General features: G+C 35.7%; 1 protein-coding gene across 1 annotated transcript; it reads right to left on the reverse strand.

Moving 5' to 3' along the window:
• Positions 1–11,685: 11,685 nt before the first annotated feature.
• Positions 11,686–17,223, reverse strand: LOC116179599. The gene is made up of 6 exons (XM_031499398.1): positions 16,933–17,223; positions 16,633–16,882; positions 16,544–16,587; positions 12,129–12,248; positions 11,934–11,972; positions 11,686–11,887 (listed from the first exon to the last, which is right to left on the reverse strand). Exons 1-6 carry the CDS (start codon positions 16,982–16,984, stop codon positions 11,772–11,774), a joined length of 621 nt encoding a protein of 206 aa, XP_031355258.1. The 5' UTR covers positions 16,985–17,223; the 3' UTR covers positions 11,686–11,771.
• Between the last annotated feature and the right edge of the window lie 588 nt (positions 17,224–17,811).

Raw genomic sequence — 17,811 nt, forward strand, 5'->3', positions numbered from 1 at the left:
CGGTGCGGTCGAACGTGTTCGAATTGTATATGCGTGAACAGTTAATGATTTTCATGTTCTACGTTGTTTGAAATCGAATTTTGTTCGCGTTGAGTGAGCTTAAATGCGTTATGGTTTCATTTTAACAATTTTCGACATAATCTCTACCTAGTTTGGGTTCCACTAGCCAGCAGAGCCATTTTAGAAAAATGAAAGACGAAATACATCAGAATTAAAGGCTGATTTTTAGACACTAGAACAAATTTTCAGTCGGCGTGCTTTAAAGAAAAAAACTGTGGCTCTGCTGGCTAAAGACGAAGCTAGTTGACCACTTGTATGATTTGCTTCGAAGACGAATAATTCAGGTCACTATTTACAGGCCTATTTCTGATAAGCACATAGTACCTACTCTCACCTGCAACATTAAAAAAAACTAAGGTTCTGCTTACTTCAGATTGACAGCTACCTAGGAATTTACGTCTATAACGGCGAATAATCCCCAATCTCGTCCCCAATACTATAGGCACAGATATATTCTTTACGTATATCTGTGCTATAGGCTTATTACAGGCCCTTCAAACGTAACCAATTTTTTTAATCCAGATGACAAACACTGTTTCGTCAAATAGATCAGTTTAATTTTGCCCCTCTCGGAGATATACCTAGTGGATAAATTAAAATTATTTAATTATTGTCCCTCTCTTATGAGGATGGACAGACAACTACTAAGACATTAGATATTAGAAAATAATAGGCGTAAATGACTAAATTGTTTAAAAATGCATTAAATAAATAATAGAAAAACGACAAAACTAGGCGCATTTTTCCATAGATGGCGATGTAATAAAAATGGTTCTACAGTGACTGTATACTGTATTGAAACAGTTTGATCATACATATTGGTGTTGACTTTTATTGGTAGGTGGGAGGTCCGCAATATTTTAATCAAATAAATCGGATTGGTAGAAATTAACTTGGAATCCAAAGTGATGAAGTCACAAACAGTTGTAGCAATAGTAATGTAACCATAGCAAAGTCTACCAATTCAATTAAACCAATCAGCTGACAGCTCAATGAAGAATTTGGAAAAACATCGCGGATATACAGCATAGGCCGCACTGTCTTTATACAGTCACTGTCAATGCATCCACAGTTGCCATAAAATTCCCCTCTATCGATTGTTACCGAGTCTCATCTCATACTTACTCTGCAAATGAGGGCCCCAGAGCTGTGCATTTTTTGTTCCCCTTCTCTTGCGAAAATTAAACCATCGCCCCACATTCCCATTCTGATAAGTTTGAGTTTTATTGGATTCTGTGATAACACGGTATAGTTTATCTTTTTTGTTAACAATTGAATGACTGAAGTAGCCTACTAATTTTTATAATAAGGATTTCCTATGATTCTCTTATTTCTTATGTGTCAGTGACATTGTAAATACGGATGATTGAGGCTTTCATAATAAACTTTAACTAGGCTCAAACCTACCTAGATATTATGATTGTCGTTTCGAGACATACGGTTGCTGGTTGGTTCATTGGCTGTATTTATTTCAATTTTTTGCCAATACGTGTCATATGCATACCCAAGCACATGCCGACTTTGGTACCTACGTATAAAAGCAAGATATAAAATTTTATCATTTTCGGCCACCATCTTGAATTAAAAAAAGATATTGCAACGTATTCATGCGAGGGCTACGATACTTACAGGCCGAAGCGCTCGAAAAAGTCATGTGACCTTAGGAGTCGGTTCGGGACGCATTAAATACATTATGACTTATGGAAAATCCGTGCGCGGTTCTACTATTTATTTTTTTTACTCCGGATTCGTTTAATATAGTGCCACGAAATTTCAATGAGAGCTGGACACATGGCACATGCAATTAAATTATAATTTTAAGATTTAAAGTCTTTGAAGATAACACGATGTTAGTGAATCCGTGTTTTTCTATCTTTACATCATCATATTTCTGTTTCTAGGAAGATACCGTTATAATTCTTTCGGTGTCTTAAACTAGAACGATATGTGCCTCCTATTATACGTATACAATGGCTTATCTGGTATTACTGTAGATTCAATAAACCCTACAAAATCGCGGATTAATTATCCGCGCAGAGCAAAATTCACCACGCGAAAAACTTTTTTGCTGTTAGTACAATTGTATCACATATATCGAATGGGAAATTATTAGTTTTTAATTAATTATTAGATACTAATCGACTTGTACAAATACAAGAGCTCATAGTCGATACCGACTAACCAGTAAGCTGACAACCCGGTTTCTTTATGTGTGCATCATAATATTTGTACAATACTCTATAATAGCTCACTACCATCAAAAACTAAATAAATGTCTACCACTGGTAAATGGCAATTCTATACGATCTTATTTTTTTTTAACAAGAACACAAAATGAAATGTATAACCTTAAATTGGGTAAAACTTACTAAATGCGAAGAGCAAGTCACACCGTCATAATCATGGCGAACAGGAATGGCGTATTCGTTGATGATGCTGATGTAGAGGATGACATGATACCTGCAATCTTCTGTTGGTCGTACCGCGTCTTTCGTATAGGTAAAAACTTTAAATGTAAAATTAATATTAACGCCCGTGTGGCGCAGTTCAGTTGAAGCTGGACTGTGGTGCTAAGTGGTCCCTGGTTTCAATCCGGGTTCGGTCATGGTTATTTGTAAATGTATACTGGGTTGGGTTGGTAGAGCAGCCTTGGCTGAAACCCCGCCCACTCAAAAATAAAGGCAAAATAAATAAATAAAATAAACGAATTTTAAATAGCCATTTATACAACTAGTTTTGAAAGTGATACTTTTTTTCATGAATTTTCAGTTTGATTAATGAGGGCAAAGCCCGAGTTAATCAAGCAAATTCATGGAAAAAAGACACTTTCAACACGTGTTGTACACGAAATTTTTTTACATAGAGATCCATAATATCTCACAATTGAATAATTTTATTGACATTCGCGATTTACTGTCACTCAAAAATGGATGCTATTGTTCATAGACAGGACTTTACTCCATGGAAACGCATAGTAAAAATCGTGAAAAAATGTACCACTTTCCATACGATTTTTCGTTAAAGAAAGTCCAATATCACTAGATATATTCCATACTTTTGACTGTTTCTGTATATAATATTTTAATTTTGTAAATTTAATGGTTATCTAAATCTTACAAACACCATTTGAAAGTCGGTTAGCAATAATTATTTAAAAAATTATAATTTCCTTTGCGCGTTCGCGTAGGTATTCCTGAAGTCGCGCTATTTACTAAAACTGCTGAAAAAAGGAAAAAAACCATTTCATAAAAATTCTTTTTGAAAATCATTTGCGTGACCTTTTAGCACAATTCGTTCTATATATGTGATACAATTCTAGTAATAACAAAAAAGTTTCTCGCGTGGTGAATTTTACTCTGCGCGGATAATTAATGTATGATTTTGTAGGTCCTGTTAAATCTACACTAATACCAAGTAAAGCATTATATACCTACGCATAATTGGGAGCGCATATCATTCTAGTTTAAGACACCGAAAGTGTTGTAACGATATCGTTCCTATAAAAACTTTTCCTTTTCCTGTCGCACCTGTCACATTGCTAAATGTCTATGACTCCTGTCATCATTGACAGATTGGCATTAATCAAAAGTTCTGTATGAACATTGAAATTTTATATTAAAATACGATTTCGGGTAAAATTTAATACAAAACTCGTCAGTAAAATGACATTACCTGACTCGGAAATTAAAGTACTCGGCCCCTCAATATTTCCTCGCCAGTAATGTATCATTTCCCTGACTTTTATGTAAATAACTATAATGTGTCTCGAACTGACTCCTAATGTCACGTAACTTTTTCGAGCGCTCCGGCCTGTTAGCCTGTAAGTATCGTAGGCCTTGATTTAGAGAGTCTTATTGAAATCGGTCAATATTCTATTAAAATATCCCACTGAGCGACGGTTATTAATGTGATTCCATTTTTTTTTTAAATAAGGTAAACTGTTTAGTATGTAAGGTCTTGCTAAATGTGGAAAATATGTTGATATTGGTTAAAACTGGTACTGGGCTAGATGTTGATAAATCCATAAAATTGGTGACTAAAAAATCCCTTTCGATTCGACCGATGAGGTGTAGGTACCTATATATATTTCCATTTTGTTCCAATATGGCGGAATTGGATTCACCAACTCTACCGAATTATTTATGAATCACATCAACCCTTAAAGTTTGGTAAAAATCGTTCATAACTACAAAAGTGTTTCTTGGAAGTGATATAAACCTATAAACCTATAAATATACTGCTACCATTACAATAGGTAGATATACAGGGTGTTCATTTGAAAACTTCCCACCACGGATTTATCGAAAACTTATCAAAAAACTACTGATTAAAGGAAACAACGCTGAGACACGTCAAAAGAGGGGACATCTTTTTAACCAAAAAATTCTTCGCGTCTTTTTGCCCTTTGCCCCCCAGGGTCATTCCCTTAAAAATTTTAAATGACAAGTGGTATTGAGTAGTAGCGTGTTTGAAAAGTCTTTCGAAGTCCTTTATTCAGACATTCGATTTTTTTAAATTCGTGGATTCGTTTTCGAGAAAATTAGAAAAATCTTTATCTAATTTATTTAATCGGCTTATCTTCATTTGTTCAGATAGAAAACAAACACAAACGGAAATATCACTTATTTGTTGCATGGGAAAGAAAGAATTTGATTTGCTACTTTTGTGATAATCTTGGAATAGTGAAAATGAATTTTTCACTACTAGCGTCTGATGCCATGATTATTAACCTTTTTTCCTCTTGTAAAGTAGGTTTTCTCGGCAGTTGTTCAAAGTGGTCAATAATGTGGATATTATTAACTAGTAGTCAATAATGAGAACTGTCTCTTAGAAATCACAACCCGAAATTTCGCTCAATAACCGTTTAGACAAGTTCTCTAAAATGCATAATTGCCACCATTCGTCATTTCCAGAGAAATTACATACTTACAATTATCACATTTTGAAAAAATTCGAACGAAATTACTCTTTGAAAATATCCCAGAACAGAACAAAATATGGCCTGCTTGACTTTTACTTCCACGCACTTGATTGACATATTAAATTAATAAACAAAGGGTTCTGTCCAACCGTTCCTAAAAATTGCAGTCAGACTTATCTTTCGAATCCTCAAAAACACCTTTTCAAATTGGGCATTTTCATGTTAAAAGTTTATTAAAAACTAAATTTCGTCAAAATCAGAATTGATTTTCTCATCCTCCAGTCCGCTACCTTGGGCTATAAATTTGAAAAAATTGATGAAAAATTAAAAAAAAATGTTAACCAAATGCAGTCTTGGGGGCTTTTATAGGAGTAGCTTCCAAACTAAACATTTACGACACTAATCTCCCCAATTTTGTTAGCACCCTGTAGACTTACCTAATTAAGCAAGTAAATACCCCTCAGGTCTTCTTGGCTTTAGACATATTGTTAAACATATCATTAATTTGATTGTTTCTGAAATATCTAAGTTATTTGTATTGTCCCGAAAACGTCATTCTCATAACTACTCTGTCAGGAAGTTTTAGTTAATATCTACTAGTAATGATACTAGTAAAGAGTTGTAAATGATTCTAAGCTTTATGTTAAAAAAGGCGATTTAATACAAAACTCGAATATTTGGACTCGGAAATTACAGTACTCGACCCGAAAGGGTTCTCGTAGTTCAATATTTCCTCGCCAGTAATGTGCTATTTTGCTGGCTTAGATGTAAATAACTATTATTTCATCTTAAATTATTGTTGCAAACCATTACATACTATTTCCAATATTTAAAGTAACCGGCGTTCCATGTAAGTCAAGTATAGGTACTAAAGCTCATGTGGGAAAATGGATAAATTTGAGGTGCTGCAATTACTGACAAAAGCAATGTTTTTAGATTTAGAACTGAGCAGCAATGAAAGCCGTTTAATATATACAGGGTGTTTTTTTGGGAGCTTTAGTTAAAAGTTTCTGGGAAAGTAAAATAGGTAGGTTTTTGAAAATTTGTACTTAGGAGTTACTCTGAAGGCCGAATCGATGTAAAATATTTTCAAAATGGCCGCACTTCCGGAAACACCGGAAGTAGATAGTAACTTCGTTATTTTAAATGGCAACCTCTATTTTTTATTTTTGGATTCTACGTGAAATTTCACTTCTTTTGATACCCATATGTCGATATCTACCATTTATGGTTTTTAAGTTATTTTGACTTTAAGAAAAAAAATGGCGGATGCAGATGGTACCTTGATAATTGATTACTTGAAAACGGTTGTAGTCATGGCAACCTATTTTTATCAGTGCATAGAGAATGAATATGGCTTTCTTTTAGTGCACTTAAAAAAAAGTTAAGTTGCGTACGACCGCCCCTATGGATATCCAAATTTATGAAACTTCAAAGACTAAAAACTCAGTTTTTTTTAATGGAATGACCATGTTCTTACTATTCCATGAGATAGAGAATCGAAATGGGCATATTTTGACAATACATGTTCATATAGCTATCTTTAACAGTTTCTGACTTATTCCCATTTTATTGAATTGACACTATTTTTTTAGGATTTTCTTTTTTAGTAGTCGGCCATGATTCTATAACAATTGAATTTTAAACAAATCTAGTGACACTAATCCATCACCCACTGTTATAGGTTAACAAGTTTTTCAAAAATCGAAAAATGACTCGCAGTGGTTTCACCTATTTTGGAATTTAATTGTTATTTATGGTGAAATGGGCAGAATCGCGGCGCGTGCTTCCGTACATTCATTCGAAAACTAGAACGAAATTGTATGAATTTTTGAAATTTTGTACCCCTAATGCACTACAAACCGTTGAAGCACAAGTTATACAAAGCTCTACAAGAGAATATTTAAGAAAATGAATTGAATTGCAAATGCAAGATTAACAAAATAAATTCAATGCAAAATATAAAAAACTTCGTTGAAACATTTTTGGTATGGAATTGTTGCTAGAACAGATATCGCATTACCTCTCTTAATTTCCAGACTTATAAGTTGTTTAAGAAATTCAGTTGAACGACTCTGTTTAGATTTTTCAAAAATTTTCTGTCCTATATCCTTATTAAATGAGTTATTTATTAATGAATTATTTAGACTAGAACTAGAATCAGTGGTATTAAAGAATCCATTCCTTGATTTGTTTAAAATTCGATTGTTATAAAATCATGGCCAACTACTAAAAAGAAAATGCGAAAAAAATGGCATCAATTCCGAGATCAATTCAATGAAATGGGAATAAATCAGAAACTGTTAAAGATAGCTATAGGAACATGTATAGTCAAAATATGCCAATTTCGATTCTCTATCTCATGCAATATTAAGAACATGGTCATTCCATTTTAAAAAAACTGAGTTTATAGACTTTGAAGTTTCTTAAATTTGGATCTCCATAGGTGCGGTTGTACGCAACTTAACTTTGTTTTAAGTACAGTAAAAGAAAGCCCTATTCATTCTCTATGCACTGATAGAAATGGTTTGCCATGACTATAACCGTTTTCAAGTAATCAATTATCAAGGTACCATCTGCATCCGCCATTTTTTTTCTTAAAGTCAAAATAACTTAAAAACCATAAATGGCAGATATGACATATGGGTATCAAAAGAACTGAAATTTCACGTAGAATCCAAAAAAGCAATAAAAAATAGGGGTTGCCATTTAAAATAACGAAGTTACTATCTACTTCCGGTGTTTCCGGAAGTGCGGCCATTTTGAAAATATTTTACATCGATTCGGCCTTCAGAGTAACTCCTAAGTACAAATGTTCAAAATCCTACCTATTTTACTTTCCCAGAAACTTTTAACTAAAGCTCCCAAAAAAACACCCTGTATATGAGCAATCCATGCAATTGCAAGCGTAGTGTCGCATCTTCAAAAATCCGTAATGCGACAATACCATTTTTCCATTTTGCATGTAGTAAGCAATGCGCCTGGAATGTCTAAGTACAATGTCTAGACCGGGGTTTTTTTCTTCACCAAAAGGAATGCATAAAACTATGTAATTTTCGACGTTTACTCGTAAAGAATTTTTATCGGCGGTAATTAATCAGGACAAATTATCCGCGCTTGTCCTTTTCACTTAAAAACTTTGGAAGTGATTCGAACTATTTATCTAAAGGTTGTCAGCTGCCAGTTTTGCGCGCATTTAAATTAGCCCAACGAAACTTACCTTCCCCCTATCATATAATTGGATACTGTTAGCGCCCATATAAAATAATAGATATTAGCAGAAATTTGCAATTACGTGAGTAGTGGAAGATCGCATGTGCTCTAGTTAGTTTAAAAGTCAACATCATGTTTCGCGAAGATAATTCATAGTCTTCGTAATAAACTGCAATCTGTTCCACGATATGTATACAACGTGCACTAAATCGAGTTAAAGAGGTACAGCCGTACTAGTTTAATGTAATATTGTGTTGGTAAAGTGTATTAAGGGCAAACAACTTGCACCGACTTCGTAATAATGTTGTAATGTTTGCACTGGAAGTCAATAATGGTGATCGCACCTCTCTTACACTTTTTATAACTGTTTGGTCATGAATTTGATGCATACTTTTGATGCTTTCCGTTTAAATCTCCTCCTATGGAGGTCACGCAAATCTTGTTAAAACAAATATCGCTATCTGTAAATATTAAATTAGCCAGTGATTATTTATTAAAATTGTTATGCTCTAGTAACTAGATGATTCCTGAAAACGTTTTGTCATCTTCCCCATCTTTTGTTTTTCTACAAATTACAATAGAAGAATACCTAGGGCCAAGAATGCCTGATGGGTATTTGCTTACTTCATTAAGTATACAGGGTGTGTTGTGCCAAAAAAAATCGGGGTGCTGCCCCTATAAAAGTCCCCAGGACTGCTTTAGTTTCCATTTTTTTTTAATTTTTCCAAATTTCTATCCCAAGATGGCGCACCGTGGGGTGAGAAAATAAATTCTGATATCAACGAAACCTGGTTAATGATCGTTTAACATGGAAATGCCGAATTTGCAATTAGTTCTTGAGAATTCGAAAGATAAGTACAATTTTTAGGCCCGTAGGCATGGTAGTTCGGAACCACTAAAAAGTTCCAATATATTATATTTGGTGGAATTGTAAAGGTCCGTAAGTAGTTGGTGGAATTGGCGGTTGTTTTTGTTATATGTAGGTCGATTTGGACGTTGAGGTTTAGGTTCAGGCACCTGAAGTGAATTATAAATCACGTGCTATAATCTCGTGAAATTACGGTTAAACACAAAACGATTTTGGGTACCTAGCCCGTATCAAGATGTTTATTTGTTTCGTTGTAAAAAAGATTAGTTCCTAGAATTACTAAGGATAGGAAAATTTTAGCTCTTTTTCGTTATCAATTTATGTTGTTTATTCATTTGTGACAGTTCAGATTTGGGTATTTTCATTATCTTTTACAAAATATTGATGCAATTATCTAGAGGTAAGGTTGCCCTTTAATGGGGAAGGAACTGTTTGTTTTCGTAGAAAATATTGTATTTGAGATAAGATAATTTCGCATAAAGTTTGCGTACGTGACTGAAGAAAGCGTCCTATAGGAAGGTGATTGGTTTATTGAGTTGCCAGGCGTCGATAATTCGATAAGAAATTTCGATTTGTTGAAGGAGGGAAGTCCGTTTAAATACTGGAGTAATATTGAGACCGAGTTGCTGTCCATTGAAAATTTAGAAGACGCACGTTTCTACGTTAAAGTTTAAGTTTTAAAATTACACACTGCATTTTTATTTGCTCGCCCAACTTGGGGTGTTGCATTTAAGTTAAACGGTCACAGCTGCAGTATATACGCAGCGACCTCATAATTAGTTCCGAAAATAGGTGTCGCCCGTATGTCCGGGGTTTGGATTAGATTCAGTTATCTTATTTAGGGTTACGTGATTGAAATTGCGAAATGACCGTTTGGTCATCGTAAGATTTGTCAAATTTGCAGAAAATTCAGCGCGTGATACATAATATACAATATATACATTTCGGGGGGTACCACCAATGAGATTTGCTCTTAAGAAAAAAGGGTTTACTAAATTATTAGAAGCCTTCTTCAATTAATCAGTAATCAGTAAGAGGTTATTCCAGAAGATTTAGATTTAGATTAGTGCGTTGTCCAGAGTAAGATTTTGCATTCGTTCGGAACTGGGTTATCAGACCAAGCAGTGCCATGCAAAAAGTAAATTTGTTCAGTGGCGGTGATTATCCGGTAAAGTTTTGGAAAGAATCCGGTCCTTCGATCGTGAGAGCATGATGTTGCAAAGAGGAAGTTAAAAAATGAATGTGTCAGTTTATTATATTACAAGGAAGGATTATTTTGTAATCGTACGAAATAAATACTATCGTAAAATACGCAAGTTTTAGTAGCATGAATTAATCGACGGTATATTGACCAAGGACAAAGTAATTAAGCACGCCAGTACATTTTCTCTACCATTAACAGCTAGTATTAAAAAATTCAGTGTAGTTATTTCACTGCTAGTGAATCCAAAACGAGACTGGCCTGTGTAGTTCGCGTCAGTAACATTAAAATTGCTTTAAACATCTGTATCCGAAAAACATGAATTAATTAATTTCGTGAAAATTTCTCCTTTTAATGGTGGAAAAGTTTCAAAATAATTTATAAACCCCTTAATCACAAACTTTGATGATAGAGTCTCGCTTCTTACAATCTAAACACAGATCAATCGTTCGGAAAAACCACGTTCAAAGAACAATTGATTCTCGTGTGTATTTAATGCGTTGTCATTTCCAATCTACAGCTCGAATCCTTTTCCCGAAACATTGTCAATGTCATTTTTATTTGTGTTCTCTGCAGATTCTCTACCCTATAAATTTAACCTTGTAGAGAGGGAAAGCTCTTTCGAAAAGATGCCACGTTTCCAGCATTTCGTCGGCATGTTTTCGACCCAAAATAAGGACAAGCGTCCTCAATTTCAAGGGATCGGATGATCATTCCCTTTGGAAGGTATTCCGTCACTCAACGTTTCCACACCTCCCTTCTGATGGATTGAGGTTCGATTCCATCGTATTTAGTGAAACTTTCCAAACCTCTGAATCTTTTCTACGACAATTTCTTTCCAAAGCTCTTGAATTTTTAATACTGCACCCACCAGGTTAGTCCTATCATCGTTGGTCGAATCCGAGGATCAATAAATCTGCTCGTCTGTTGCAAGAAAAGTCAAGAATGGGTAACGTATAAATTTTGTTAACGCCCTATAAATAATGTTGTAGAATTCCTCCGTTAGATGTCGCCTGCCTTCGTCCCCATCCTTTGAAACTACATCCCTTCTTAATTTCCCACTCTCCTTGTACCTATAAGCATTTGATTTTGATTTTGACCAGAGATTTTTTCCCAGACCTTGATCACTTTGCCTAACAGAATCCATAAACAGATATTAATACAGACCTGACCATTAATTCCCCCGTATTCCAGACCCAGTCTAAATTCGTTATTTTTCAGAAAGCAGAATTCCTTTTCATTCACCAGATCCGTCGCAGTACACTCCCAAAACACATTCACTACCAAAAATTTTCCTTATCCGCGGAACCTCGTGCTGGAAAATTTTTAATGAACGAATCCTGACGGTGGTATGATGGTGAAGATGATAATATCTCTTAATCATCCCTTAGTGTTTATAACATGTAAAATAAAACTTCAAAATTACATCTATGACTATTTTACTACTGATCTCTAGAAGTGAGTGATTTCAAGTGCGATCATTTTAGATCACTCAGTACAAAACTGCCTTAGATGTGAATACATTCAGTCATAGGAGGACATGTACAGTCGCATTCAACTAAGTCTGTAGGTCGAAATTTCCTCCCCGCTTTTATGGTGTAGTTAAGATATTTGCAACAGGTTCCTGAAAGTGGGATTAGAACATTTTAGCAACGACAAACTTTACTTACTTGAATCCTCGGAGCAATCATCAGAAGTCAAATCGGAAGCTATAAAAAATTAGATTACTATCACCAGATTCATATATTTTCCAGGAGGCTTGAGAAAAACGTGCATCAAAAACCAACTTAATGTAAGTTGTAGCTCAAATTGACAGATTTGTCTTGCTTTACTGGAATTTGCGTTTTATTAACAATGCTACTTACGCTCATCGGCAATCCAAAAGAAGGGACACTGATCCCCTGTGAAGAAAACTGGAGCCCAATCATAATTGAAGAAATCCACGTTACTTAGCGCATCATGAATGCATTCTCCTTCCACGACATCTGCCAAAAGAGATAATTAACATTACAAAAATGTTGGTACACCTATCACCTAATTGCTCTCAATGCATAAGCGCCATCGACGGCAATAGCGGCAAACGGTCAAACAAAGAAGGTTAACATGTCGTATAAAACGTGAAATAGCCTGTTTAAATGTAGGCACATCTGGTCGTTTACGATAAGAGGTTTTGTTGTCGGGCGAGCGTGTTTTTTGTTGCTGTTAAAACAGTTAACTAGTTATTCAGGTGTTCAAAGATGTGCACATTAGTTCGGCGTAAGTGGGGCCGCGTTCTGTCGAAACTGGCGTTATCAATGCTAATTGTCAAACAAAAAAGGTTCAGATGATCATCGTCTTCAAAGACCGGACATTTTTTTGTAAGGTTAATATAGCGGAATTCACAGAAACATCACTTTTTTAGATTCCAGATTGCAGTAACGCTCCCTAGCGGTCATTTCAGAAACTAAAAAATATTTTCCAGGTTTTGCTCGTGGCCGTTTTAGTAAAAAATTTTTCACCGCAAGCCTCTACGATGGATAGATTCTCAGATACAATACCTCGCATTCTTAGTTGGCCACCGTGTACACTTTTAAAGTCGTTAAGGGCGGTTAATCGCCTTTGGATTCTGCACGTAAATGATTTTAAACGCTTTCCGAGAGTCTGGTATTAAATTAAGGCATTTTAAGGGCTCTCAAGTGATTTCAGGCGCCTGTTCGAGGTTCCAAAGACTACTATGAGCCGGTTTGTTCGCATTATTTATATGCGTCGTGCTATTATCCGTAATGCACGTAACGTCCTTGATACACCTGAAGCTATACTGTGCGATCAAAAATGAGTTGCTGTCGAGTCACCTTTGGAACTTTTGTTTACATGGGAAATCGTACTTAACTTGAACTTCCAAAGGCGACTCGACAGCAACTCATTTTTGATCGCCCGTTATAAGAAGACCGGTCGCAAGGAAAAACTAGCATTTCTCGTCGAAAAGCATATTCGTAGGCAATTACGGGTGCATTTAACTGCTAAACATTGAGCACACTCATTTAAATTAGTTTCGTTAGTAGACCATATTAAGGCAGCATCTCTGGAGGGTGAATGAAGGGTAGGTATATAAGTCTTGGAAGTGTAACTTTACTAGGCGATTTTAAGGTAATTTTTAGGAAACATTAAGGACCTACCGCCACCTACCGTAATGATGGGTTACCCTGTATGTGCATTCCAATTACTGTCGACGTTAAATGTGGTTGTCTATTGGAGATTAAACCCAATGTCGATCATATTTCTTTTGATTTCAAATCAATGTGTTGTATCGAAATTAATGTTTGATTTTGTTTAAATAATTGTTATCTTTATTTTTTGAGATTAAGTAACATTAAGAATTATCTGCGTTGTATTTGTAAAAGTTTATCTCATGTTTTTCTCTGACCGTTTTCGATAAGACGCTTTATCGCGGCGTAAGCTAATTACTTGCAAGTTTAAAGATGAGCACGTAATTATCACAGAAGTAAGCAGATATTAATTCCTTCGACGGCGCAGTATTTTATTAAGGAAGGAGAGGGTAATGGTTTTTAATAATCGAACCGGACGCTAATCGTGACTCTTTTTAGGTGAAGACGTGAATCGAGTTTATGGCCGTACTTTGAGCATAGTTTGCAAAACAGTTCATCTTCCCAGTTATATAATTTTATAGAGGAAAGATAGTTGTGTTAAGAGTGAGTTAATCTTTGTGTCGTAAGTGAACTGTAAGTCGAGACAAGCTACGGTGCCGTCTTACGGCCGTTAAAATACGGTGAGTGACGTCACAAAAGCGGTGAGAAAAGAGCGGTCGTCGAAGCGATAGGAGATAGACGTAAAGTCTGAAACTGAAGTATCATTGTATGATTATAGTATAAAACGTTGCACAACTATTACCGCCGTACTGGTTCCCGCTTCAATTAAGACCGTTACCGTGTGTGTTAACGTTCGGTTGAAAACCAGTGTCCATATACTACGCGGCAACGTTACGGTACATTGACGGCCGCTAAAGCACGGTACCGCTTTTGAGAAAACCCTAGCAATAACACGTGCTTATCTTGAAACTAATTCAATTTTACCTTACGCAACGCGATAACGAATGTTTTTATCGCGATTACCAGATAAATCTTTTCATACAACGCGCAAACACGACCAGATGTTTCTACTTTTTAACACGTAATTTCACTTTTACAATTAAATAAACAAATTACAAGGCGATCAATTTAAACAAAATATCCAACAATTCCTATACAAAGCAACGTTGACCGTTGACATTAAAATAAAAATCATCGGCGATAAAGAACGAAGGCGCATGTGATGCAATCTTTCCGGGAAATATGTCGTGCTTGTTGGAGAACATTCTAGAATACTCGAGAGCGTTAATTGTAAATAAATAAATCACGCAATTAAATTTATGTTAAGTACAATAATATTTACTTATTATTATCTACTAAAACAAATGCATTTATCTGCCCTACATAAATGACGAAACTGTCCCAGGCGGAACAAATTCTTCCTTAAAACACCTAAATGTCTCGCAAACTAAAATTTACAGTATTTTAGAAGTGAATTTAGATCTATTTATCAGTGTCATTTTCCGACGAAAAAATTCCGACTTTCAATTAACCGCTTGACCAAAATTCAATGTACCGAATAGCCCCTGTGGCGAACCTTCGCCGGTTTTTCTAGAATTGAGAATACGACTGTTTTATGTATATCGTAGAGCAGGTCTTTAGATACCCCTCAATCAGGCTTGCAGGTGGCCGAATCATAACGAAACTCTAAGAAAAAGAAACTGCATGTCTATTCCTGAACCGAAGAGCAACTCTTCGGAGAAAACTCGAGAAACCATCTTCAGGAGAGAATCAGAGTGTCTTCAAGATGCAGTTAATACCCTTGCTGAGTCTTACGAGCAGGTCTGTGCTGTAAATTACTGAGAGATCCTGTAAACATCCGTGGCAGAGCACGGAAAAGGAAGCACGATTTGAGCAAACACAGTCGTTAGGGAGGCTTACAAGGATAACCCACGGCAATAGATGCTAGATTTTGTGTAACATGCCAAATAAAGATCCATTACTATCCAGTCCAGTCCCGGACAACCGCTGATCCGATGGTGGATGCCGCAAGGGTATACTATAACGTATAACCTGGGTGGCGAGATTCAAGCGCTCAGGATTGGATTACGTAAACTAGCTCTCCTTCAGTGAGGTCTGGGACCTATCACCCACTCTGTTGCGCTTTTAGATACTGCTGTGTAAATTTTGTAGTATGGACGATGTCTAATTTTTTTTAGTCGTAGTGTGGTTTGTTTATCTTGTTTTTAATTGATAAGAATTTACGTTTATAAAACAAGGAAAATTATTTGCGTAATATTTGATAAATTTATCTCATTTTTTTCTCTTTTCGTAGATAAGAGTTGCTTTATCGCTTAAAATTAATTAATTCTGTAAACAGATGTTTCTCGCAGGTGCGTGTTTAGATAGGAGAAGTGTGCTTACTTTAATAATAAAAGAAGTGGAATCGAAGTGTTGTTTGTTAATTAAAGTCAAGTTAGTTTGTTGGTCAGTAACGTTCATAAAAGGAAAATTTATTGAATTAAAAGGTTATAAGTAGGTCAACAAAATTAAAATAGTTGAGATTGTGTGATGAACTAAAGAAGTTGAGTTTCCTGAGAAGAGGTCAGTTTAGTGCTTATGATTATGACTTGTGCGTTTTTTGCATTGGACATTGCAGGTGTAAAACTGGTTTCTGGAATCATTGACAGTATCAAGGTATTTAAGACTTTATTGAGCCTGTTTTGATTGATTTGATTTTTTTTACTCGCAGCGTAAGCAGTCCTCATACAGGTCATGAAACGGATTCAACTCAACAAAAACCGACACGTATGATCCATTATTTCTGACTTATCTCCCACCAGACTGGCGCTACCAAATTTTCTCATTGACCCAAAAATCATTGACCCAGAAACAATAGCGAGACCAAATTTTAGAGAAACCTATCCTATAATGAAACTACCCTGTACAACTACGAAAATCTAATTAAACACCCATGTATCTAATTACCATCCAGTTACAAGAATTCGATCAAAGTACTTACTACACTAGTCGTTATTTAACAGACAACCAATTTATCATAGCTCTGTGGATAATTTAAAACACTCATTAAAAAATCCTCGGTTATCTAAAAATGTTGCTTTTGCAATTACCGAATGCGTGTATAATAAATTTCAAATGTTTTAATAAAGATCGGGGTAAGTTTGGTATCATTGATGAAATTACAGGTCACTTACCTATGGTTTCATTAGTGTCACAGTTGCCGTATTCAAAGTAAGGTCTAAAAGAATCCTTAAGAAAATACTTAGCATTCGATTATACCTACCCTAAACCCAACTCGACGGATATTCGACAAGTATAGTCACAAACGTCTTCAAAAACAGTACGTGCATACCGCCGCGGAAGGGTTTCCCCATTTCGATAAAAGCGTCCCTTAAAATAACACAATTTTTCCGCATATTCAGTTTTATAAGGCGACGTCGCGCAGTAGTAAGAAGTGGCAACATTTTCGATGACGTCGTTCGGTCCACACTCGAAACTTTCGTAAAGGGAAAGTAGCCGTTCGCAGGAATTCCCTAGAAATTGAAAAATTAAAGATCATTTTTACGAAGAAGGTAAGGCGTACCTGCTGCGAGTGACGCGCACATTATAATCGTTACAAACGGAATTACGCACATTTTTTTCTACATACTAATTTTCGAATTTTGTAACTCGGGATAGTCGAGAAAATTTCAATAACTGCTCGCTTTTTGTGTTGATATTTCTCTTTATCGTATGATTTGTGGTTTGGCTGCCCCGCGGAAGTGTGGTAGTTTTGTAGGTAAATATGATTAGAGTTTTGTATCTAGCAATAACTATGTTGCCCTGTGAATGGAAGAGTGACACTCGTTACAATAATGTCAACTGAAATTGAATTGTACGGGAGCTGGGTAGGAAAAGAGTGCCTAATAAATCCGCCTTGAAATAAGAATAAGGGAACGGAACTTAATTATAAAAGCGTAAATAAAAACCGCACTTTTGTATGATTTGATATCAAATGGGAACAAATGAATATAAAATAATGGACGTTGAATCATACGGCTACAAATAGCGACAAAATGTAGCCTATAACTTAATAACATATGTCCAACACCACACCATCAGTTAGAACAAATAAAATTGAATGGAAATATATCTCATACAGAAGAATCCTGTATCCACCCTGGGTTGCTACTTATGGGGGGGGGGGGGGGGGGTAGGTGCAGAGCTGCACAATGATACCCCCCACCCCCCATAAACGAGGGCCTGCAAGAGTATTACCACGGCAGTCGGGTCATAACCGTCCCTGAGCCAAATTTGGTACATATATTCTTAGACATAAAAGGGCAGAATCTCGCATGCGTAGGTGTGCGGGTGGTATCTGTGCTAGCCACAGCAAACTGCTGAAGGGCTTATTCAAATGTTAATCGTAATTTAAACATTCGTAGTTCAATTGATTAATGGGTTACACATGTAATTTATTGTT

Source organism: Photinus pyralis, unplaced genomic scaffold (assembly GCF_008802855.1).
Source record: "Photinus pyralis isolate 1611_PpyrPB1 unplaced genomic scaffold, Ppyr1.3 Ppyr1.4_LG8, whole genome shotgun sequence".
Taxonomy (NCBI): domain Eukaryota; kingdom Metazoa; phylum Arthropoda; class Insecta; order Coleoptera; family Lampyridae; genus Photinus; species Photinus pyralis.